This window comes from Lepidochelys kempii, chromosome 6, assembly GCF_965140265.1.
Source record: "Lepidochelys kempii isolate rLepKem1 chromosome 6, rLepKem1.hap2, whole genome shotgun sequence".
Classification (NCBI taxonomy): Eukaryota; Metazoa; Chordata; order Testudines; family Cheloniidae; genus Lepidochelys; species Lepidochelys kempii.
The window spans coordinates 70,807,811-70,832,013 of NC_133261.1; the positions used below are offsets into that span (position 1 = coordinate 70,807,811).

The 24,203-nt window shown below is 41.2% G+C and overlaps 1 protein-coding gene across 1 annotated transcript in view; it reads left to right on the plus strand.

Annotated features, from left to right (window-relative positions):
• The window catches only part of LOC140913609 (cytosolic phospholipase A2 epsilon-like), an 88,113-nt gene that overhangs the window by 60,307 nt on the left and 3,603 nt on the right, over positions 1 to 24,203 (plus strand). The window contains exons 11-24 of the mRNA XM_073350336.1: positions 1,039 to 1,079; positions 4,771 to 4,813; positions 5,431 to 5,499; positions 7,790 to 7,951; positions 8,099 to 8,176; positions 8,894 to 8,931; positions 12,985 to 13,120; positions 14,664 to 14,800; positions 15,539 to 15,761; positions 17,085 to 17,199; positions 18,301 to 18,438; positions 20,700 to 20,807; positions 21,817 to 22,008; positions 22,546 to 22,715. Of these exons, the coding sequence (XP_073206437.1) occupies positions 1,039 to 1,079; positions 4,771 to 4,813; positions 5,431 to 5,499; positions 7,790 to 7,951; positions 8,099 to 8,176; positions 8,894 to 8,931; positions 12,985 to 13,120; positions 14,664 to 14,800; positions 15,539 to 15,761; positions 17,085 to 17,199; positions 18,301 to 18,438; positions 20,700 to 20,807; positions 21,817 to 22,008; positions 22,546 to 22,715 (1,650 nt within the window). The remainder of the gene's footprint in view (positions 1 to 1,038; positions 1,080 to 4,770; positions 4,814 to 5,430; positions 5,500 to 7,789; positions 7,952 to 8,098; positions 8,177 to 8,893; positions 8,932 to 12,984; positions 13,121 to 14,663; positions 14,801 to 15,538; positions 15,762 to 17,084; positions 17,200 to 18,300; positions 18,439 to 20,699; positions 20,808 to 21,816; positions 22,009 to 22,545; positions 22,716 to 24,203) is intronic.

Genomic DNA, 24,203 nt, shown 5'->3' on the forward strand with positions numbered 1-24,203 from the left:
GAATAACTGACAAGGTAGATCAGGAAAGCAGAAAATTTGGACTGAAGAGCAGCACAGAGAAGATAAATGTTATGGCAACTGGAAGACAAGAGGAAAAGATCAAAGTCAAAGACAAAGAATTAGAACAATTGAAAAAAGGTGTGTACATTGGAAGACTAATATCAAAGGATGGGACTTGTGAAGATGACAGAAGAAGCAGCATCAGTCTAACTGCTCCTGCATTTGGAAAGCGCTAAGATCTGGAAAGCTAAACACATTTCCACAAAAACGAAAATCAGCATATATGAGAGAATTGTGCCATTACTGCTGCCTGGGTCAGAATGCTGGCGTATGAGGAAAGCCGATGAACGAAAGTCATTGACTGAAGATATGAACTGGCTGAAGCTGAATGGCATACCAAGAATTTCAAGACCACAGAAAATAAAAAGTGGAGTGATAAGAAAATGGCAAGGGCAAAAAATAATGCTACTACAGAAAATTCAAGAAAGATGACTGTGATGGCTTGAACACATATCAAGAATGGACTTGGAAAGGATACCATACATGGTGATACATACCAAAGTGCAAGGAACTAGACTAGAAGATGTGTTGACTAGACATGGAACAAAAAGGTTTAAAGGTGAAGAAAGCCATGAAGTTGGTACAAGACAGAAAGTGGTGGAAAGTCTTCATTTGGCTTAATCATTGTGGTTTAGCTGATGGATGGGAATCAGAGAAGAAGAAGAATATAGTGGGGGTGGTGGGTGTTTGGCAGGAAATAGATCTGCCCAATGTCTTATGTCCAATTAACAATGATGGCATTTGTGGTAAGGTGCTAGATATGTTAGCTAGGAGAGTTAAGAATGTGTCTTCCTCATTCAGTGATGTTCCTTTCCACTGGAGCGCAAGGATCTTTTTCAAAGTAACCTTTGCTAATTTTTTCCTGCCGATACAGTCTCCTTGTACACCTGTGGATCCAGGCTCATACAATCCACAAAGTTACCCTTATGGGGAAGGGTTATTGCATATTGACTTCATTCACTTCTTTTTGATTTTCAGGAACAGGAGGAGCTGGAGGTGGAGTTCATATTGCAGAACATGTGAGTAAAACCTTGAATGTTATAGACTCTCTAACTGGTAGAAAAAAAAACAATTTGGAAAGTAATAACTTGGCAATGGGGAATGTGCTCCATGTGTCTGCTGCCTCCTAAGGAATACTCAGACCCAACAGAATTTTCTTTCCAAATTCTAATGGATTCTTGAGTGGAACGATGTACAAAACTTATTTTCATACTGGAGTATGGTAGCTTGTCATGTAATGTAAGTATCATCAAGATTAAGTTTTTGTCCCAGATATTTTTAGTAAAAGTCAGGGACAGGTCACGGGCAATAAATAAAAATTCACAGAAGCCCATGACCTGTCCCTGACTTTCACTAAAAATATCCCTGACAAAAGGGGTAGGCGGGTTCAGCACCCACTGCTGCTCTAGGGCTCCCCGTTGCTCCACTGCTGCGGTGCTAGGGAGCTGTGGAGTCCCCCAGCTGCTGGCCCTGGCTGCTGCTGCTGGACAGTTGCGGGGTGTGCTGGCTGGCCGCCGGAGCTCAGCAGCTGTGGGGAGTCCCCCCGCCGTCTGTCGTAGGGTCCATGTCTGGGCAGCTTTGGGGTCCCCCCACCAGGGTGGGAGCTGGGAGCTATGGGGGCAGAACTGGCTGGGAGCTCCAGCCCCTGGGCAGAAAACGTCACGGAGGTCAATGGAAGTCATGGATTCCGTGACCTCCGGGACATAATCGTAGCCTTAATCATCGTTCATGTAAAGAAATTTTGCCTGATGTGATTATTGACTGTTGTCTCCCCAGCTTAAATCAAGGTCTTGTTGATTCCTATTAAGAAAAGCTTACTTGTATGGGTCTGTTACTTTCTTACCAAGATCTTCTAATAATAACTTTATTTAGAAAGTGTAATCACAGGCCCAGAAAGGTGGTTGCAGCACATTACAGTGATCCTTTAACATTTTCCTTTGTTGATTTCACGAGTCTGGCCTGCTGTGTGACATCAGTGGGAAAGATATGCCTTTTGACTTCTAAAAAAATGTTTATTTGACTTTTCCATACTATTTCATCACCAGACAGCAACATGAAAATCATTTTATGCACTCATTCCAATTAACTTTGATTTAAAGGGAAGAAAAGATTTTGGTTGTTTGGTTTCTGTTACTATGATGAAAACCCTCGCTAGCCTTCTGCCTCCACTCCTTACACCACTACCTGCAGAGCCCCACTTTTTAGTATCAATACCAATAGTACGGTCCAAGAACCAGATACTTTGGTTCTGACCAGCCCAAGTAGCTGTGCATGTGCCTACCTGCAGACTGCCTTTGCACCAACAGCTGAGCCAAGCCATGGCAGATACATTGCCCAACTGCCTATGGGCCCATAGCCCAGGCCTGTGTGTGGGTGACAACTGCTTGCCCCTGGGTAGCAGTGACTGAGGAGGTAAGTCATTTTTATTTAGGTGGTTCTTTTGTGTTGATTTTTGTTGTGTATTAAACTTTGTGTTTAATCAATACTCATGTTTCCTTTCTCTTTCATGTTTCCACTGGTAGGATCCAGAAACAGGGCAACCCTGTGCGAGGTGCTGAAGGGATAGGATCCAGGCTGGCTGGGTGGCTTCGGTTGGCCAATATTCCCTTTCTCCGTGATCTAATATAGCCTAGGCCCTGATACCAGGGGGCAGGCAAGGACTTGTGGCAGATCCTGGCAAACCAAAAGGTACTGTCAGTGTATAAAGAGGTTGTAGGGACCTCGAGGGCCCAATGGGTTGTTGCCTCTGACATTTTTCTTCCTTCTGTCTGTCTTTCAGATATCCCAACTTGAGGAGGTGCTTCTGCTGCAGTTCCTAGAAGACTGAAGGCCTTTCAGCCCCCCTCCAAAGGCTTTCATGTCACACACACCACCTCCCTTGTTTGGAAATGTGAAGGAAAATATTTTTTAAAAAACATGTAAAATAGAAGAAATAAATGTAAATAGATGTACAAAAAGTTGTGTAAAATGTGAATGTTAAAAGATAATTATCGCAAAAGGTGAAAGCATGTTTTTTGCAGTTTTTAGTAAATAAACAGTCCTTAGTTGCTTTAACTCTGGTATATTATTTCTAGACGTTTCCCCTATGGTGCTAAGAGCAGCTGATTACATTAGTTAGCTGTTTTGGGTCCTGCAGAAGGAAATCAGAGCATCAGGCACAGGGGATGGTGGCTTCTGAAGCTTTATGCATATTGTTTCTTTAAATCTGAAGCAGGAAGTCAGGCATGATGTGGGACTGAGCAAGGTTCTGGGTAGAGTGAAAGTGAAGGAGAGGGACAGACAAAGTAGCTTTGGGACTCATAATTGTTTCTTTATTCCAATAAAGTGTTAGAAAGGATGCTTTACCATGTTCACAGGACAGTGGAATTTTCAGGAGATGAGGCAGGTGACATGAAAACCCAGACTTGTAGCCTGATCCTGAGCTCACCCAGGTTTTATACCATTGTAACTTCATGGTCTTCAGTACATGTACTCCAGATTTGTAGTAGCATATCTGAGAACAGAATCAGGTCCAGAGTAGGCTCATGAATCAAGAGGCCACTGAGCTGTGTGTGGCAGCTATTGAAAAATGGGAAGGCCAGGTCTTCCTATGAAAGAGTTCAAAAAGTACATATTTATCTAGCTAGGAATCCATCTTATCTTGTATTTATTAAACACAACATAATTCCTCACCCCTGCCAGAAACAAGGACTGTAATGACAGTATCTGTCTAACTACAACTTTAACTACTAACACAGGAACCAAATATCAGGAGCTTTGGTGTCCATTTCCTGGAATAGGCTTTGTGTAACTGTGAATGTGTAGGGCGCAGGTTGTGGCATTTCCACACACCCTCCAGAATAACATACCATCCATCTCTGATTTTATCTGCTCATGTTCCCTATATATCTCCATATAACAGTTAGCCTGATAAAGGAAAGAATATTGGGTAACATATTTAAAACTTAACGGCCAGATTCTCAACTGGTGGAAGTCATTTAAATCAATAGAGCAACAATGTACATGAACTTGAGGATCTGACTCTAAATTATTATGACTATGTTCCACACGTCACTAATAACATGAGTTACATGGCTGAAATGTGAGTTTGCAACTGTAATATCAAAGAATGATGCATTATATGATATCTTGAATAGATCAGGAATTGCCTTATTTATCAGAGAGGGGGAAATTTTTACTTTCTCTCTCTCTCTCTCTCTCTCTCTCTGGCATTATTTTGAGTTTCATTTCCATTTTGCTGTTCACCTTTAAAACGAGTATAGAAAAATTTCCCCCCATTGTGCTAGTATGGAATCTTAGATTAATGCATCAGGTTTTCATCTATGGAGGCCTGGGTTTGAACCATTCAGACCGATTTAATGATCTCAAACTCTTCAGAGGTTTAGTATGGAGTATGTAAGAAACCGCTGCATGCTCTGACACAGCGCACAGCATCTGCTTGGCACAGTTCCAGGGCTGGAATATCAGGGGCTTTAAAGGTCAACTTCTCTTTTCCACTGTTAAAGAAGTGTGTGGAAACTTGCATAATACCCATATGGTAGAACTGGCTTCTAGTGCTATTCCCTCTTCTGGGACATCTATAAGTTAAAATAAATAAATAAATGTAAATGAGCAATATAAATGTTGAGGGGGAAAGTCTGTGTCTGATACTCTTAGAGTCATTTAAATAATACTAATCATGACATTTGTATTTTTAATTTTGTTTTGTAGTCTGGACTGTCCTGAAAACATCATTACTAATGGAGTACTAGTGGTAATCCTTTTATTTCCTGTGATCTTTCCTGTCCCACACAACTGCTAGCACTGGGAAAACGTGTTGTCCGGTGCTCGAAGCACACGCTCCTATGGAGAGACAGCCTGGAACTGGGATAGCTGGGATCTCTCTGCTATTCTAGCAGAGTCACCTTCTGCCAAAGACTGAAAGTGGTGCAGCTGTGAGCACCCAGTATTCCCACCTCCTAATGCAGGCGTGAGAATTTTGCTAGTCACTACTCCTATGCTGTTCCCTAAAGTAGTTAATGCTTAATTATTAAAAGTGATAAAACACACACAAACAGCTTCTCTCAAGCTATTCTCCCTAAAAAAACAAACCCCTATCTGAATAGCTTTCCATTCCATTATTCCCCCTCCCTTGAGGAGTTACATTACTTTTCTGTTCATACTTGTAAGATGCTCCTATTTTCTCCTCCTTTATACTCCCCAACATGGAAACGATATGTCACTGTCACCGTCCCTGCATCTAAGGACTAGATATGATTCCCTTTGTTGTCACTGCTTAATCACCCAGAGGAGTTAATGGAGAACACGGTGACTCACTTAGAACCCCATCTGTGTCACTCTTTGTCATTTATTTGGTCATCTCTGTTACAGTCACGTGAAGTTTCCTGTTTGGAAGTTAATGGGCAGGCAAAGAAGCTAAAGCAACAATCCACAAGTGAGGTTATTTCTTCATTAACTGGCTATTTATATGTTATGATTCTGTAGTTATAATCAAAGTTAGAAAATGAATAATCCATTATTAAGGGCTGTTATAAAGAGGACTGTGTTCATTTGTTCTCCCTGTTCACTGACAGTAGGACAAGAAATAATGGGCTTAATCTGCACCTTGGGAGATTTAGATTACATATTAGGAGCCACTTGCCAGCTATAAGGGTAGTTAAACACTGGACTAGGCTTCCAAGGGAGGTTGTGGAATCCCCATCATTGGAGGTTGTTAAGAACAGATTGGACAAACACCTGTCAGGGATGGTCCTGCCTCAATGCAGGGCGCTGGACTTAATGACCGCTTGAGGTCCCTTCCAATCCTACATTTACATTTCTATGATTATGTAGGTGATACTGACTGTCATATGATACTTTAAAGGCCCAAAAACCCCTCTCACTAAAATAGCATTACATTTGAGACTCAAACAACAGTCAGAAAATTTAAAATTTTGGCTCTCACAACCACCTTTTCTTTATTCAAAGAATACTGTTTATGCTGAAATTTTAACAAAACATTGTGGAAAAATTTCTGTTGTTTTTAGGTTTTGTGAACCTTTTATGTACGAAATGTAAATTTGGGGCTAGACTTGACCTGACATTGACCTTTTAAATATTATTTCATAACTAAATTTCTGCAAATAAGGCCTAATCTGTAGACTTCATTTAGGCCTGTGCACATACCAATTCAAAGGTTTTTAAAGGTTTTTTTTTTTAGTTGTTTGAGCAAAAATAAAGTGTCTCAAGGATTTAAATATGAGATTACACATGGATGTGGGGATCCACACAAACAGATCTTATTGCAGGAATGGGGCCCATGTTTATAAAATCAGTCTTGTTTAATGTAGCAGGGATCTCTGATACTCCTTGCGTACACATTTCAATAGGTGGGTTCTTTCCCAAGATTTACACATTGAACAATTTTTGAAAAATCATTACCTGTTAGACAGTTCATGAATAGGAGCAGGGGGGTGGGGGAGGAAAGCCAAATGCTTTGATTAGCTATTGCTGAGCCCTGGAATCGGAAATTTGTGTCTGAAAGGTAATTTCTGGGGAAAACTACAAGTGACAAGAAATATAGAGGCTTAGGTCTTGATCCTATAGGAGAACAGTGACAGCATCTCCGTGGGGATGCAAGCGTCTGTGCAAGGTTTTGCTCTTGCTCAAAATTCCATAGGCTGTGAAGTGGGGGAGGCCATGGCTCAAGCATTTTTAAGCAGTGGTCCTGTACTAAATCAGAAGGGCTGCTGTGAAGCAATCAGGATCACTGCTGTAGCTGCAACGCCACTGAAATTTGACCCGGCCACCCCTCTATAGACATAGAGGGGTTGCCAGGACAAATTTCAGTGAGTGATGTTGTGACCTGTCACATGGGTTCGTAATGCTGCTTAAATTTCACCTGCCTGCTCCTCGATGCAGATTGAGGAGCAGACAGGCCAAAGGGTGTTGCGATCTGGTGTGTGGGAAGTCTGTTTCTGTACTGTGAAGTGCAGGGGAGTCCGCAGAGAAGTTGACTTCTGGCAGCACTGGCTCATGAGCTGTGTGGATAAGAAACAGGGTACTTTCTGGCTGAGGAGACCTAGGGTCTCTGTGAGAGTGGGAACCAGAATGGGATCCCTGCCAGGGGAGGAAGGAGTGGAATTTGCCCCCACCTCATCTCCAAGAAGTATCTGAATTGGCACCACTGAATGGAAGGATCATTTCAGCTATAACACCACCATTGCTGCTGTTTCTTCCTGTATGTGTAACATGCCTCAGGTGGCACGTGACCAGGATTCATCACTGAATTTGGTCCGCTGGATGGATCATTAGCTTCCCTGGGCTGGGCCAGGTATTGTCAGGGAGTGCGACATGAATGCTGATCCCTGTCCCCCACCATTGCTACTGAGCTGTTATCACAGAAAGACACTGATAAATCACTCTATTTGATTTGCAATTAGGACCTTTGGCTTTTATAAGGAGTATGACATTCCTTCTAATCTAAATTCTAATCTAAATCTTGGTTAGAGTCCTCCAATTAAAGCACTTACTCAGTGACTCACTGAATTATTTGAATCCTCATTTACCTGAATATTTGTTATGGGATTTTAGAATCTTTTGGGGGCAGTCTCTAGATTTACTAAGCAACCACTATTATGAGGACGATGCAAAGAACTTCTCAGTGAATGCAGTGTATAAGTCATGCAAAGTTTGTTTCTGGGCACCTACAGTTAAGGTTCTCCTTGTTCACTGTCTTTTGTCTTCAGAGGAAGAGCTCACACTTACAGTCAAAGGATCCTATGAAGAAACCCAGAAGATTTCATTGGACGCTGACTCCAGTCTCAGGAATAGAGATTCCGTGTTTTTCCACTATGTCAAGAATAAACAAACACAACTGGATGTTACACTGCCAAAGAAGATGCATTACTGTGTTGTATGTTATCATTAGCCTTAACGAAAATATCATTTGGAGTAGAATGTAAACAACATCATCCATCTAATTCATGTGTTTTGGGGAGGGTTAGCCCTTTTCTCTTTGTGATAAATCACCACCATCTCCACTTTTCTTTTAATTGAGCAGACCTCAGATAAAGAAGAATCCCTGCCTCTGCCTCTAAATTCACTCCCTTTGCAAAAGAAAATAACAATAGTAAGGGTGAGTGCTGCAAACCTCTTGGAATAAATATTTTAACTATGTTTAAGTTTTTACTAATACGGGAAAGTTATTAACATGATAATTGTAGTGCAAAGTGTAGCTGATTATGTAGGTTTATAAAAATTGCTCAAAAAATCATCATACTACTTATTAAAGTACCAAATAGCAACAATCAATTTTTTTGTCCTGATAACCATTTGAAACCTGAAACCTTAAGATTCTATACTTAAATGATCTATAAGACTACAAATCCCTCTGTCACACATGTATCAGAATGCATTTATAAAAAATGGGGGTAATGGCTTTTCATTATTGTAGGTGATAAAATGAAATTTCAGGATACATTCTTTAATTACAGTTCCTTCGGTGTTGATTTTCTTCATTATATTGAAGACAATCATAATTTATTGATAGAATATAAAGGGAGAAGTAATACCTAACACATGCTATTTTATTAAACTAACAATTAATATTGCATTCTATTACTAACATCCTGCCACAATAAACCTCCAAATAGAATGAGACTATTCCACTTATTACCGTATCCATTGTACATTTGCATTTTTCCATTATCTGCAAATACATTTGCAGTTATTTGAGCATATGCTATAATTAGACATTTCAGACATTGCTAATTGGAGAGCAGGCAAAACTCACTCTAAGAGAAAGGAAGGTTTAAAAATATGATGGTAATTTATCTACTTTCTTAATTTTCAGGACAAAACATTTGACTTGCATGTGAAGGCAAAAGACTGGTAAGATATCTTATCTTGGTTCTTAGGCATTATCTACACTGGCAAGTGAAAGACGAAACTTCTGTCCTTCAGAGGTGTTAAAAAACATACACCTCTGAAAGATAAAAGTTTTGTGGATGACAAGCGCTGGTGTGAACAGTGCTTTGTCTCCGGCCAACAACGCTAATGCCGCTCATTGGGAATGGAAGTTTTTGTCGGCAGTGTTGCTAAAAGCTGCATAGTATAGGCGTAACCTTAGAGTGCTAATGACTGTCAGCTTAACTCTCTGCCCTCTTCTTCTGTGTGTGTGTTTTATTTTGTTTTTTGTTTTGGGAAAAATATACTTACAGTATGTCAAGAGCTTCTGCAAACATTTAAAGTACGATTCGGTGTTGAAAGTGACTGTGTACAATTGGCACATTTTTGTCAGGTCTGTTCCCTGTTTGTTGTCAGTCAGATCTGCTGACCTTTGAGACTAAAGTAATGTGTACTCCTCTTTGGTTTTGCTAACTTGACAGAATCAATTATGCATTGTATTGTATTATCGCAGTGTCTAGGAGCCTTAGTCATGGTCAAGTACCCCACTGAGCTAGGTGCTGTACAAACTTAGGACAAAGACAATCCCTGCCCCAAGGAGTTTACAATCTCAGTCTAAGAGATGACAGATGGATACAGACAGATGGGAGAGCACAAGGAAACAATGAGAAATATTGTCTGAATAGACAAGACAGAGACAGAGTGCGTGAAGGGTATCACACACAAGCGGAGTGAACAATGTGGTGGCAGCAAACATCATGTCAGTTCCATGATTTTTTTAATGGGTTTTCTTAGGAGGGGATCAGCTCAATGGAAATAAAAAGGAATGGGAAGGGCATGAGGAGGAGAGACAGACTAGGAGAGGGTCAGGTGGGAGTGACACTCATGTGAAGAGTTCGCAAGGAGGGAGGTGGAGCAAGAGCAAACAGCCAGTGAAAGTTTTGACTGGAATGTGTAGTGTTTCAAAGCTGACAGCTTCTGTGCCTACCAGCTGGAGTCTCTGGCTGGCAGCTGTCTGCAGTTGTCCCCTGAGGTTGCCTGGTTGGGGTTGGAAAGGGAGGCACTGCCTGTGTCCTAGCACTCCCAGAGTATGGGTGATCTTTCCTACACCATTTTTGGTCCAGGGGGACACTGGAGGGGAGGGGCACCACTTTACCCCCAGAATAGTCAAGAGAGAGTGAGACAGGTTCCACTGCTTCTCATGCATCATCAAAGGAAATGTTAACTGAGAGTCAACCAGTTGTGTCTGCACAGGCATCACTGAAAGCATAATGTGAAGATAATGAGGTTGCACTGATGTAACTGAGGCACAATTTGGCTGACAGAACCTTTATTACTGGGTCTGATGCACAAGAAAAAAAGAACGCAGTTTGACTTTCGGGAGGCATTTGTAGGGCCAGAAGCCAGGGAAAAAACTTTTTACTTGTAAACTTAGCACATTTGATATGGAATCACTGAAACAGTAAACATGGAATCCCATGCTGCCATAGCTGCAGTTGCTTTTTGGAGAATAACTGCATTTTAAAAACCAACCAAACATAAAAGAGCACACGTTGTTTGTATTATAACACACAATTGGCCAGATTCTGGAGTCCAGGTGAAGGTCTTCCAGCACAAGGTGTGGGCAAGGTGGAAAGGTGACTGTCACCTATGTGGTCTCCCAATGCTGGTGCTGCTCTAAGCTAGGTCAGACCCAGGTGTCAATGGCCTGAAGGAGCTGTTGTGGCGGCTGGGAATCACTGGGATGCAAGGATTCTTGGTGATCCCCCATTTCCCCTTTCCATGCCCTCTGCTCTAGACAAGGGGAGAGAGTGGCTTAGGCACTGCCAGGATGGCTCTACACCACTGGAGAAGCCTCCTATCTTGGAGAAATCTTTCTGTGGCTGGCTAAGCAAAGATTCCCTCTGCATGAGCAAGTCTGGGCCAGTATGGTCATTATTTTCATGGGGCTCATAAAACAGAGGTTAGCCAGCAATCTGAAATTTAAACACACGCTGACTGATGCTTCCCTTCTCCTCAGATGAACTGATAATCTTGCTAGGTAAAACTAATATTATATGTAATATTGGAATTAGAGCTGGTTGGGAATTTTTTACGAAACATTGTTTCACTGGAAAATGTCAATTAATTGAAATGGACCCTTTCTCATGAAAAGTTTCTGTTTCAGCAAACTTCTTGACTTGAAATTTTTTTTTAAAAAGGTTTGAAATTATTGAAATGTTTCATTTCAACATTTTCTTAATGAAAAATTCGTTTTCCAGGCTGAAATGTCTTTTTGTTTAAAAATTCAAGCTAATTATAGTACTGTTAAAAATGTTTTTGAAAAGGTCAAAAATCTAAACAAAATGTTTCAGAATTATCAAAACAAAGTGCCTCAACTGAAATTTTTTCAGATTTTGTTTTTTGAAAATTTTTGAGATTCTGACTCTTCATCCTGATTCAAGATGGGAAAAATTTTCAAAATCTTGAATTTTTTTGCAGGATGGAAAAGAGTTTCCTATCTGGCTATAACTGAAATATCTCATAGACTATTATTCAGTCAGACTTGATCAGAGGAGACATGGTAAAGCATATGTCACTGCAGTCTTAAAAATGTTTTTCAGGTCTTGACAGTACTGTAGTTCGCAAAGAAAAAGGACCACATGAATTATACTCTTCCGCTTTCTAGAAAGGAGGAAGAGCTGTGTGCTTAATCTCAACCCAGAAGTGAACTTTATTAGAAAGTCAGAAGAAAATAGATACAGCTGTTTGGGACTTTTTGGGGGTCTGAGGGTTTTTTCCCGACCATTCTGAAAACATTCAGACACATTTTTACATTCAGAAAATCATTTAAATGACTTCGTTTTTAAAGATTAAACTTGGTAAGTGAATGATGTGTGCTTTGCAAAAGTGGCTGGGAATGGAAAATTATAGTAGTCGCCCATGAAACATCCATGCTCATGAACTATCATTTCAGCTAATATCCTGTGTAGTTTGCACCCACCAGAGGGCAATGTGACCAAAGCCTTTTGGGAAATTCTGACATTCTATCCTGAAGCAATTTTTGAAGACAAACACACAGATATGAATCACCATCTGTGTTTTTGTCTTTTAACTCCCAATTCTGCAAACACTTAAGCACATGCTTAATTTTACTCATGTGAGGAAATTCATTGGAATTGTCCATGTGCTTAAGTGTTTGCAAGGACAGACACTTATATTAGCCCGAATGGCCATGGAGGTCTACTTGGGAGGGGAGGTCTTGCAGGATCTGTGCCTTAGATTGCAAACTCTCCATGCATATATTGAGGCAACACCTACCGCATTTTGGGTGATAATGTAATATAAACAAATTACAATAGAACATTGACCTTGCATAGCATACTCGTTCATTACCAATGTAGGAAGTGCACACAGAGTGGGGTTATCCAGCTGTTTTCTACTAGAAGTAGATTATACACAGTACTACACCTCTACAACTGCACACAAGTCAGTGGGGTTTCATGAGTTAACTGAGGGCAGAATTTGACCATGTGGTGCAGTGGTAGCTGTATCAGTTAAGGTTGTGTTGCAGAATTCAGTTTAACAGGAACACTAAACCTTTATTTTGTAAACAACCTCATTGCAAGGGCAAAAAACACAAGATGAAACTGCAAACTCGGAGTGCTATTTGAATTTTTCATGGTGGTTTGATGAGAAATAGATTGACACAGAAAAAATACTAAGAGTTTAAAAATGACCCTGCAAATGAAAAATGCCCCAATTGTCTCAATTTTCTTTGTGACTTTTGCAAGAAACCTGAAACATGCTGGGACCTATCCTTTGTCCACATTGTTGCTCCTCATGTGCCGGTAATAGAAATATCACCCTCTTTCTTACATTGCTCAGTCTTTATACAGGTATGGAAATAGCCTGTCGTGTAAGTCTGATGATGGAGTTTATTGATTGTCTGCTCTATATAGGTCCTAAGTGATAATATATGTGCATACACTTTTTGGCGTTGCTGAGTTGATGGATGGGAATCAAAGACGACGACGTTTGCTGTAGTTTGTGTTTCAGGCCAAAAGACATGGACGTGCGCTTTGGGTTTGACTTGTGCACAGAAGAGCAGGTTTTCCTGTGTAAAAGGAAGAAGTATGTTGCTGCTACTGTGAAGAAGGTGCTCCAGCTAGAGGAGGACCTGCAGGACCATGAAGTATGTGTGGAACTGAATTGTGGGTGTCCCCCTCTTTCCAATGGTAGTGCTGCGCTCAGCTGGTTCTTCCGAGTAGTCAGGAAGCCTTAGAAGCAAGCAATGGATTATTTGCTTTCAAGGCTTTTCAAGTGGCTCCAGGATTAATCAGTTATATTAGGCTGCATTTATTGGTAGCTTTGAACAGAGACGATACTCCCTGGATAGGTGCTGACCACTGGCGGGAGAAATGAGTCTAGGAGTTGTACAGCTTGCCAGTACCTTCTCCCTCCCACACATCCCCAGGCAAAAGTTTGAGGATGTCCAGGGTACTGGGTCTCAGCCACCCACCTCCACCCCCAGCACCATGCAGGGCAGGTGTCCTCTCCCTCCTGTTACCTGCCAAGGGCAGGTCCAGATCTCTGGAAGGAGAGACTGGGAGCATAGGAACTGTCGTAGCAGTATGGTGAGTGAGGTGGGGCAGAGCAGGCCAGGTGACGTAAGCCTTTACAGCCCTAGTAGTCTCTCTACAGTTCCCTGATGTCATGAGTTACAGGTTCCTTTTGTACACTGCTCATCTGTATCAAGGAAATGCTTGTCAGGCAGGAGGTTTGCAGTAAACACTAGAGGAGTGTCTGTGGTTGCTGAGTGGAGGTAGTTTGTATGATGGAGGCAGGGTGGGAATATGTCTGTTGTAAGGGGGATATTTGGCTGACTTCATTTTTTAGTTCAAAATGACTTTTCATTTTGAACTTTTAGGCAAGTTACACTAAAAAAAATTAACGATTTTTTTGCAAAGGTCAAAATCAAAACAAAACCGACATTGTTGAAACAAAATATTTCTATTGATGTAATCTGATTTTTGGGTGGGAGGGTGGGGTACTGATTTGCAAAAAATTTTGCCCTCTCAAAAATTATTGGGGGACGGGAAAACTGTTTCCCAGCCAGCTCTACTCATTTACTCTTTTCCATGACAAAAGAACAGCAGAGCACATGATGAAATTAAAGGGTAACAAATTTAAATAGGCAGATGAACATACCTTTCTACGCAACATATAATTAGCCATGCAACTCACTGTCACAGGATGTTATGGAAGTAAATGGCTTAGTAAATTAAGGAGGACATCAAGTAATGATCAGGTTGGGGTCAGGAAGCACCTCCATGATATTGTACTGCACAATTCCAATTATTATAAGGTGTTGTGCATTTTTCTGAAGCACTGACCAGTGTCAGAGACAGAATCATGGATTAATTAACTGTTCTGGTAGGGCAATGGCTATATTTTTATGCTGACTTCCAGGTGATGCTCGTTAGGAGAATTCTAATATAGTGAGTTAGTCAACAATTGTATAATAAAAAGAAACAAACAAATCTGAAGCAACAGAATATGAGCTTTCAGTTAGGAGATAGGAATGGAAGTAGTTAACATGAATTATGTAATTGCTCACAAACTGACATTTTTTATTGGTATTATCCATGCCTTTACCATTTCCATCCTTCATACAAATCATTTCTTATTTCTGACGTTCAGTTGTTTTTCACCTGTCTTCTCTGTGTGTTGAGCAGGTGCCAGTGGTGGCAATCACGACAACAGGGGGTGGGACAAGATCATTAACAGCAATGTATGGCAGCCTGTTGGGTCTTCAGAAATTGAATATCTTGGACAGTATTTCTTACATCACTGGTTTATCGGGCACTACATGGTAAGCTGGACATGAGCAACAATTGTATTTGATCTTTCTGCATGCCACTATTTATTTATTTATTATTTATATAACACTGTTTGTTTGTGTGACACTTTATAGATAAAAAATAAACCCACATATTTCCCTATGTATACACTGAGAACAAAAATACTATAAGCTAAGTGGTGGGCAGTCACACTGACCAACTGCCTGTGCCACCTAGTGGATACTGTATATGTCTTAGATCTCAGAAGTAGAGTTCAAATAATTGTTAAGAATGTATATTTATTTAAACATCTATTACCTTTCTGTATTATGTCAATTATACTCTTGATCCATCATACTGAATCTTGTCTTTCAGCTAGGATTGGAGATAGGAAGATGAAGGGGTGGGATTTTACATCCTGGCCATACACACTGACCATTCCTTCCTACGGTGGAGTTGGAGGTGTAATTTCCAGTTTGGGTAGACATACCTGCGCTAGGTTTAGCATAGTAAAATTACCAGCGTAGCCATGGCTGCACAGACAGCAGGATGGGCTAGCCACCATGAGAACAATCCCATCTGAAACCTTAGGTGTGTACTCAGGGCAGCTATCCCATCCCACTGTCCATGCAGCCTCAGCTACACTACTGTTTTTAGCAGGCTGTCTCACTAAGAGTTTGTGGTAGTATGTCTGCCCAAGCTGGAAATTGTATCTCCATTTCCAGTGTAGGCCTACCCTTATTGTTTAACATCCTATCTCCCTTCCTCAGGACTATGGCAAACTTGTACGAAGATGCTAACTGGTCACAGAAGTATCTGGAGGAAGCGATCAATAAAGCTCGGAAGCATGTGACCAAATGCAAGATTAAAGGTTTTACCTTGGACCGTCTGAAGTACTATTACAATGAGCTAAAAGAGCGGTGCCAACAAGGATACAACACGTCATTTATAGACTTGTGGGGGCTCATGGTTGAATTCATACTACATGATGAGGTATTGACTACACCATTCTTTTCAGAGCCCTGATGAACTTCTATCTCTAAGAATGCGCAGAAAATAAACTTGGAAAGGGAGGCCCATCCAACAACACTGTAGGGTTACTGATGCAAAGAATTTGTTAGGATCTTTTGTTGTAGATAGATACAACTATATATTCAAATACAAACACTGTTCTCACTTTAAAAATGTGGCAGACCTATGGGTACCATGGAACCTTAAACTGCTCGAGCCAAGAAATTCCAACATGCCAGCCTTAGGTTGACACTTTTTGTTTTTAAAAATCTGAATCCGTGGGATTCATTTTGTAATTCAGATGCCTATTTGGACATTGCATATCTTCAAACATTCATTGTTGGTTGAAAACTAAATTAACACTGTAAAATTGGCTTCAAGAAGGTGACATAAATCCTAGTTACATCACAGACCACTTGTTTCGTATGTGTTTGTAATACTGTCTTATTTATATTCTTTCAGTGTTGTTTTTAGAGCTAGTTGAATTGCAGAAAAGAATATTCCTTGAATGTATTGTTGTATGGATTTCACTTGTACTCACTGAGGAATGTATTTGCCAAATGGTATTTGATCAGCTATGCAGCTAGTTGAATCTGTTTTTAAAAAAGTATTTGGCAAATGCATTTTTTTGGATGGAAAATGGTGTAATTTGTCAAACATATTCACCAAATATTGGCCAGGTCTTATTGTTTTATATGCATTGCTAAAGAATTTTAGAACAGTTAAGGAAGTAAAGCATGGATTTATTAAATCATTTGGGGCTGGAATAACTCCAAAATGTTTTAAAAATTTAAGGCAATGTCACCTTAGGATGAGTGCCATTAACAAGGTTGAAAAAATTTTGTTTAGAAATAACAGTATTTGAAAACTGACTAAAATAGGTTATTTCCTAGTAATTTCTTTTCACAAGCAAAGACATTTAATGCATCAGATCCACTATAATGCCATACCTGAGCACATATATATCTGGAATATTACAGCATAACCTGCCTAAGATGATCATAACTTAGACAGCTCCAGTCCCTGCTGCACTCTAGTCACCTGTCTCTTCCCATGAATTTCCCTCTCTGTGCTTGTTTGAATCCACAATCAAACTGATCACATTTCTTAATAACATGTAAGCATCAAAGAATAGCTGCTGTTCCTGGGACTTTGGGCAAGTTTGGAATAGCCTAGACAAACATTTGTATACATCCCAATGAGTTGAGAGCATAAAAGAAAACCTGGCTGAAGTTCAGACGTTACATTGTAAAAGTTCAAATGCAGATCCATTTTTTCCTATTAATTATTTTTCTTCAAAAACAGAAAGATAACCATAAACTCTCGGATCAGCAACAGGCAATGAGTGAGGGCCAGAATCCGCTGCCCATTTACATGGCTATCAACCTCAAAAACAGCTACAGTGCTCAAGATTTTAGAGGTAATGGTGATATTTTAGAGTATGTGATTTATATTTTAAGAAATCTTCATTCATTTTGTGTGATAAACCAGTTCCACTAACATTATAACCCTTTGTTCCTAGCCCCAAACTAACCTTTTTTTTTAACCTTTTTTTTTAACCTTCAAAAAACTGTGGATACAGTTTTAAAAAATGTTAAATGCTTTTGTTTGATGCCTTTAGTCTTTTGAGTTCTGACTTGGACCGGAAATGAAAGTTCATTTGTAGCACAGGATATGTCAAGTTCAGAGTTCATCCTCACTACAAGAAGTACCAGAAATCTTTTGACAGAGAGATTTCTAGACACATTTAGTAGAATCAGGAAGTCCCGGGATTCATCAGATAAACCTGTAAACCTTTGAATATAATGTCAATCAAATATACATCTCATTTATCATTGATTTTAACTATGCTTGCTTAGTATGAATAGTCAAGAGGAGAGAAAGCAAATAGAAGTACTGGGCTTCTTATCAGTGGAGGAAATAACTGTTACCTCAGCTATAATGTATGTCTGTTGTATCTGACGATGACATCACAGCATCACGTGCGTTGTCACATGGCTGTATAGTTCTGATCTGTGAGGAGCATGAACAGGTCTCACACAGGAATGCACAGGTTCCCACTAAGACTTGATATGATGCTTGGTCCTTTAAAAATTCTTTTGTTTCATCTGTCTTCCTTAAAGTATTTACAACCTTTACTGATAGTTGCTGTCCAATGGGAAGATGAGCTATATAAAACTTTATAGATGAACAACTATATCTGAGTACTTATGGCTTTGTTCGCTCCAAGGCTCTTCCCACCCCCAAATTGCTGTATTAATGGACCTCAGTCCGTAAATGGAGGGACCATCCCCTGCTGATATGAGGAAAATTGCTTTCTAGCTCATCGGCGTTGCAACCAGTATTGATTAGAAATATAGCTAGTAACAAAATTGTATGGTTTTTAAACTATAATTATACACCAAGAAATTGATGCTGGAAGGTGTATTCCACTTGATCTTTTTCTAGTCATCTGATATGTATATCTTTTCCCACAGTCTGGGCACTGCAGTAAAAGCCTTTTTTGTTGCTCTCTCTATAGAATGGTTGGAGTTCACGCCCTACGAGGTGGGATTCTGGAAATATGGAGCATTTATTCGCTCACAAGATTTTGGAAGTGAATTTTTCATGGGAAGACTGATGAAGAAGTTCCCAGAAAGCCGGATTTGCTTCATGGAAGGTGATGATTATCTAGAGCAAATGTTAACCTCATAAGAATACAGCAGGGTATATAACTAGGCATTGGTGAGCAAATGATCTCTCACCGGTGAAACTGGTGTGGAATCACCTTCCAGAAATCTATGTATGGTATCACCTATGTCACTAGCAGATAATGATTTTCCATGTGAATTTAAATTGTCCTAGTGTAACTTAACCTGTTGTATGTTTGGTTTAACTGTGCTATGAAACCAGGCAACTCACGAACATAGGGCAGCTGCTAGATTCTATGTAACTTTACTTGAGTTCATTTGTCCAACATTGGCATTTGCTACCTTTTATATCTCAGTTACCTGGAATTCAGCCCTTTTCAGTTTTAAAGCCTGACTTGAAACTGAACAGACTACAACAAGTTTGAACCTGACCCAAGCTTGAGATTGTTGCGTTGTTTTCATACCTGACCTGAACCCAACTTTTGTAGTTAGGTCCTGTTGGATTTGGGTCGGGTTGCAAGGGTCTCGTGTGTAATGGGGGTGGAGAAGGTGTGGGAGAGAATGGGAGGGGGCAAGTGAGGCCATTGCCTGCAGAGCCAACAGCTTGTGCACCCCTTGTGGCTGTGCCCAGGGGGAGGATGGTGGTAGTAGCTGGAGCTGCAGGGGTGCACTGCAGCACAGGCTGGGTGTGTCAGTAGCTGAGCAACAGTCAGATGGGCAGGGTGCGGGGGAGGTGGCTGCTGCTCTCGCTTGCCCTGTTGGCTCCTTTGTTCACACCAAGCACACATGGTCTTGTAGGGCTGGCCCTGGTCACTCAACAGGATCTCCAGATCCTCCAGCTGGTAGGTGGGGGGGTGGTCAGGTGGCACCGGGGAGCAGTGGCTGGCAGGGCTGGGCTTGGCTTTGCAGTCCCTGCTGCCTCGCAATCACTGGCACTTTTTGCCCCCCCACTTCAGCTTTTATGGAGCTGAGCATCTCCACTGGGGCCCAGGATCTCTCAGTGCATGTGGGGGATACTGTGTCCACTGGGGGACCTTGAAAGTTTCTCTGTCTGGAGCAGACATGGCTTCTCCCCCTTCGGCATTAGTTCCAGCTGCCCTGAGCCTGGTCCAGTTCCTGTTTGTCTCTTAGTGGCTGCCAGGCTCCCTGGCATTATGCCCCATCTGTGACGGCTCCACGCTCTGGCTTCCCTGCTTCCTGCACCACCTCCTGCGGGTGCCGCCACACAGACAATGGGGAGCCTGTGCAGGTGAGCCAAGTGTGGGACTGCCTACAGGGCGGAAGGCAAGAGTTTCGCTTCCTGAAGCTGCTGCACAATCCCGGGAGGGAAGGATGAAAGGAGACACAGTGGCAGCAGGGTTGGGTTCAGGAGGCGTGGCATGGTAATGTGAAGCGGGATCTCTTCTCATTACAGCGTTGTCCTCTACAGACTCAGGTCTACTCGGGCCTAATTTTAAAGCCTAATCCGAACATGACCTGAGCCTGAGAGTTTTGACTTGTTTTTGTATTGGACCTGACCCACACCCGACCCTTGTAGTCAGGTTCAGGTGGGGCTGCCAGGGTGTACTTTGCAGCATAGTCCAATTGCTAACTTTTAACTATAGCTTGTGAGAAAATGTTCATCAAAACAAGATTTTGACCAAAAATTAAACAGAATCTTTTGACTTATTCTATTCTTTTCCACTTGGCTCTTATTTGAATCCTGATGAATATAGCAACATAGCATTGAAACATAGCCTAATAAACATCAGCATAATTAAACAGAACAGTAATGTTCTGAAACAGTAGAATACAAAGCAGCTTTTTAATGCAATCTTCAGAGAACTAATATTGTTATTCAATTAAATAATAGCAAAGGGAGAGAGAAACTGAGGTATTAAAAAAGGAACAAAATCGTATGTTTTTCTGGTGAAATATGAAGAAGTTGCAAAGCTGAGATGGGAAGATAAGTTGAAAACTGCGACCTTATGGAGTTAGTTTAACAATTTAACATTTTCTGTGTCTGACTTTACTTGGAACTAGTTAGCATTTAAAGTTCCTACAGCTGAAGTAGTTATAACAGTAGCTCAGATAGGCCCCAGTCTTGCAAACACTTGATTTCAGTGGGAATACTCATGCAAATAAGGTTAAGCATATGTGTAAGTGTTTGAAGTATTGGAACTATGCCCACAAAGATGTCTATAAAATTTGGAAGGAAATGTTCAAGGGGTAGGACAAAAGGCAGTTTTCAGTTAGAAGGCTTCCAAGACTTCATCAAATTAGTTTCAGTTGCATCTCTTCCACTTTACAGGCATGTGGAGTGGTATATTTTCCTTCGACGTGATGTATTTCTGGAATTTGGCCTTTGATTCAGAGGACTTCTGGTACAGATGGACTCGAGACCGAGTAAATGACATTGGTGGGTGGCTTATCTTTTTTATCGCATTCACCTGTTTTTGTTTTTCCATACATGGTCAGAGGGGGGAAGGGCAGGGAAGGTATTAACAGGATCTTCTATTGTTCTCCTGTTCTAAAGCAATCTCTTTGCTTGATTAAGGATCTGCTTTGCCTCGAGCAAGGGAGATACAAAGCACGTAGGAAAAATATTCAAGGGTAATTGCCAAGTTACCTCCTCAAAAGTTCAGGGAGCAGTGATGTCTTCACAGAGGGCCCTTGACTCTGCATGCTATTCCCTGCACCATACACCAAATCACACGTGCCAACTCCATAGGGACTGCAGGGCTGGAGCACCCACAGGAAAAAAAACAGTGGGTGCTCAGCACTCACCAATGGGCCCTGCTGATCAGTTCTTCCCCCTGCCCCCCAGTGCCTCCCACCCGCTGGCAGGTCCTGCTGATCTGCTCCTCCCCCTACTCCCCAGTGCCTCCTGAACGTGGATCAGCTGTTCAGCAGTGGGCAGAAGGTGCTGGGAGCGGGGGCAGGAAGAGGTGGAGCAAGAGTGGGAAATGCTCCGTGGAGGGGGTGGAACGGGGTGGGAAAAGGTGGGGAGGGGTGGGGCCTTGGGGAAAGGGGTGGAGAGGGGACGGGGTCTGGGGCAGAGCTGGGGTTGAGCACCCCCTGAGAAATCAGAAATTCGGCACCTCTGCACCAAATTACAAATGGGGCACCATTCTAGTTAGGTTTAAAATATTTGGTTTTAATTGTAGACTTAATGTTATATTTGTGGGTAGTAGTTCATTTAATTTACTGGGTTTTTGTGGGGTTTCTTTATCATTCTGCTCCCACTCTGGTTTTATTTGGACTCGAGGCCTTAGCTTATTGCAGCTCTCCTTTTTATGGATTTGCCAGAAATTCAATTTATGAATGATCGCATTATTATTATTTATTTTATTGCTGCAGAGAACCCTCTCCCTCAAATTAATCTAGGCAAACTAAGAATTTTAGATTTTTTTTTCTCCTTTCTGCAGAGGAAGATCCTGTTCTACACATAAGGCCTCATGAGACAGTGACTCGCCTGTCGACTCCTGCAGGCGCCCTTTCTACTGCTTTCCGAGATGTCTTAACAGGGCGCCCAACAATTGCAGAATTCCCCAATTTCCTAAGGGGCTTCCAGTTTCACAATGAGTACCTGGAGAATGAGCATTTTTCTACATGGAAAGGCACAGTAATAAAGCATGATTTGCAGTGGTATATTTTGAGATGGTTTGGAATGCAGCAAGGAGAGCTGCATGCTGTGGAGAATATGTAGATTTCATGTTTAAATTCCACCTCCCCTTCCTTAAGCTCTGAAGTTTGAACTAAAGTTCAGTCTGTTGGCTTGCGCAGGGCTGAATGTTCATAATGAAATTGCTTTGGTGGGTCTTAGTTAATTTTTTGTTGGGTTGCATGTCACCAGGCACAGTGACTGCAAAGTTAGGGGGAAGGGCAAAATAGATAGACAAAAAGGCTGAAAACAATGTGAGGAGTCTAAGAAGGGAATGAACAACAAGAGACTTGTTCCTCTAAGTCAAGGCTGAACTGCTGTGGTACAACAATGTGTCAACACCCAAAGAAAGCAATGGGGTAGGGGCAGAATTTCTTCTCTTTGACCCATTTCTTTGATCTCCTTTCTTCTCTTTGACCCATTTATTATCATCATCAGGAAAGCAGCTCATCTATTCTTATGGTAGTTATAACCGGACATGTTTGTATTTCAGACACGGTGATAGACACTTGCCCTAACAAACTAATTGAAACAGCACAGCACCCTCTATCCCTGGCAGATACTGGATTTTTTATCAATACCAGTTACCCACCACTCTTGGTACCTCAGAGGAAAGTGGACGTCATCCTGCATTTAAATTACAGTGGAGGATCACAGACGTTGGTGAGAAGAGTCAAATTATCCTTTGGTTTTTCCATTATGGCCATTTGCCTCAAAGCTTTTAGCATTTAGTAGCCAAAATCATAGGCACCTACTCTGTGGGTGCTCCAGGGCAGAAGTACCCATGAAGAAAAATTAGCTGGTGCTTAGCACCCAGTGGCAGCCAAGCTCCCCCTTCCCTCCCACTCCCACCTGTCGATGGCCCCCGCCAATCAGCTCCTCCCCTCCCTCCCAGCACCTCCTGCACATGGCGGAACAGCGGTTCTGTGACGTGTAGGAGGCTCTGGGAGGGAGGAGAAGGAGCAGGTATGGGGCGTGCTCAGAGGAGGGGGTGGAAAGAGGTGGGGAAGAGGCACGGTGGGGGTGGAGCGGGGGAGGGAAGAGATGGGGTGGGGCCTTGAGGGAAGGGTTGCAGTGGGCCCCATCATCACCTGGGGCTGAGCATGGGTTGAGCACCCCTAGGGAAAATTAGAAGCCGGCACCTGTGGCCAAAATTACTAACTTTCCAATAGTAGAAGAGGAAATTGATTCCAGAAGAATGAAACTTCATTTAGTTTACACTACTAGTTCGACAATGGCACACCTCCTTGTTTCAGACATTGTGGCCTAAATTCTCTATTTAATTGAATCTATCTGTGCTTCTAATTCTCTGTTTTAATTCCTAAGTCTATTAATGGCTGATCTGATAGGGAGAACTCTATGGCCTTCAGAATTAAGGACAATAAGGAGGAGTTTTTAAAAGTATATTGGAAAGACAAGGAATCCTAACAAACGCATTGGTCCATTACTAGTTCAAAATCGTAGAATTGTTAATAATAATGCTGAACAATAGAGGTGTTTGGAAAATATTTCTATTCTGTGTATTGTATTTTTGAAGCAGGACTTAATTCAGGGAAGTCCTACAGCCTGTGTTATGCAGGAGGTCAGATAATAGTTTATGACAATTGTCCTTGAAATCTATGAAGCTATCCTATTCCAACAAATTCACGGAAGATAATTTATGCAGATATTCTCAGTGTTCCTCAGTAATTTTCTAGGAAAACTAGGAAAAGAAGTTGGCAGGTGCACACAATAAGAAAAAGTAGTTATTAAGGCTGATGAAAATTTCTTGTGAAGAAAATATACCTACCAAAAAGTGCAGTTTTGTTGAAACTGAATTTTTTGTGGGGGGAAATGTCAATTCCAACAAAAATTAGATTTTGCTACATGAAATCTCTGATGACAAATCAACATTTTGAAATGAAACTCATTTTTTCATTTTATTTCAACTTACACAGTTGTGTCATTTCAACTTTTTGATTGATAAAAAACCATAACAAAACAACATTTTATTTCAAAATGGTGACTTGAAATGACAGTTTTAATTTTGGACTTAAAATGTTTCATTTTGGGTTTCTGAAACTCAAAAACTTGAAACAAAATAACATTTTAAGTTCTATTCTATATAGGTTTTCATACTGTGCTCATCACCATAGTATCTGAGTGCGTTCC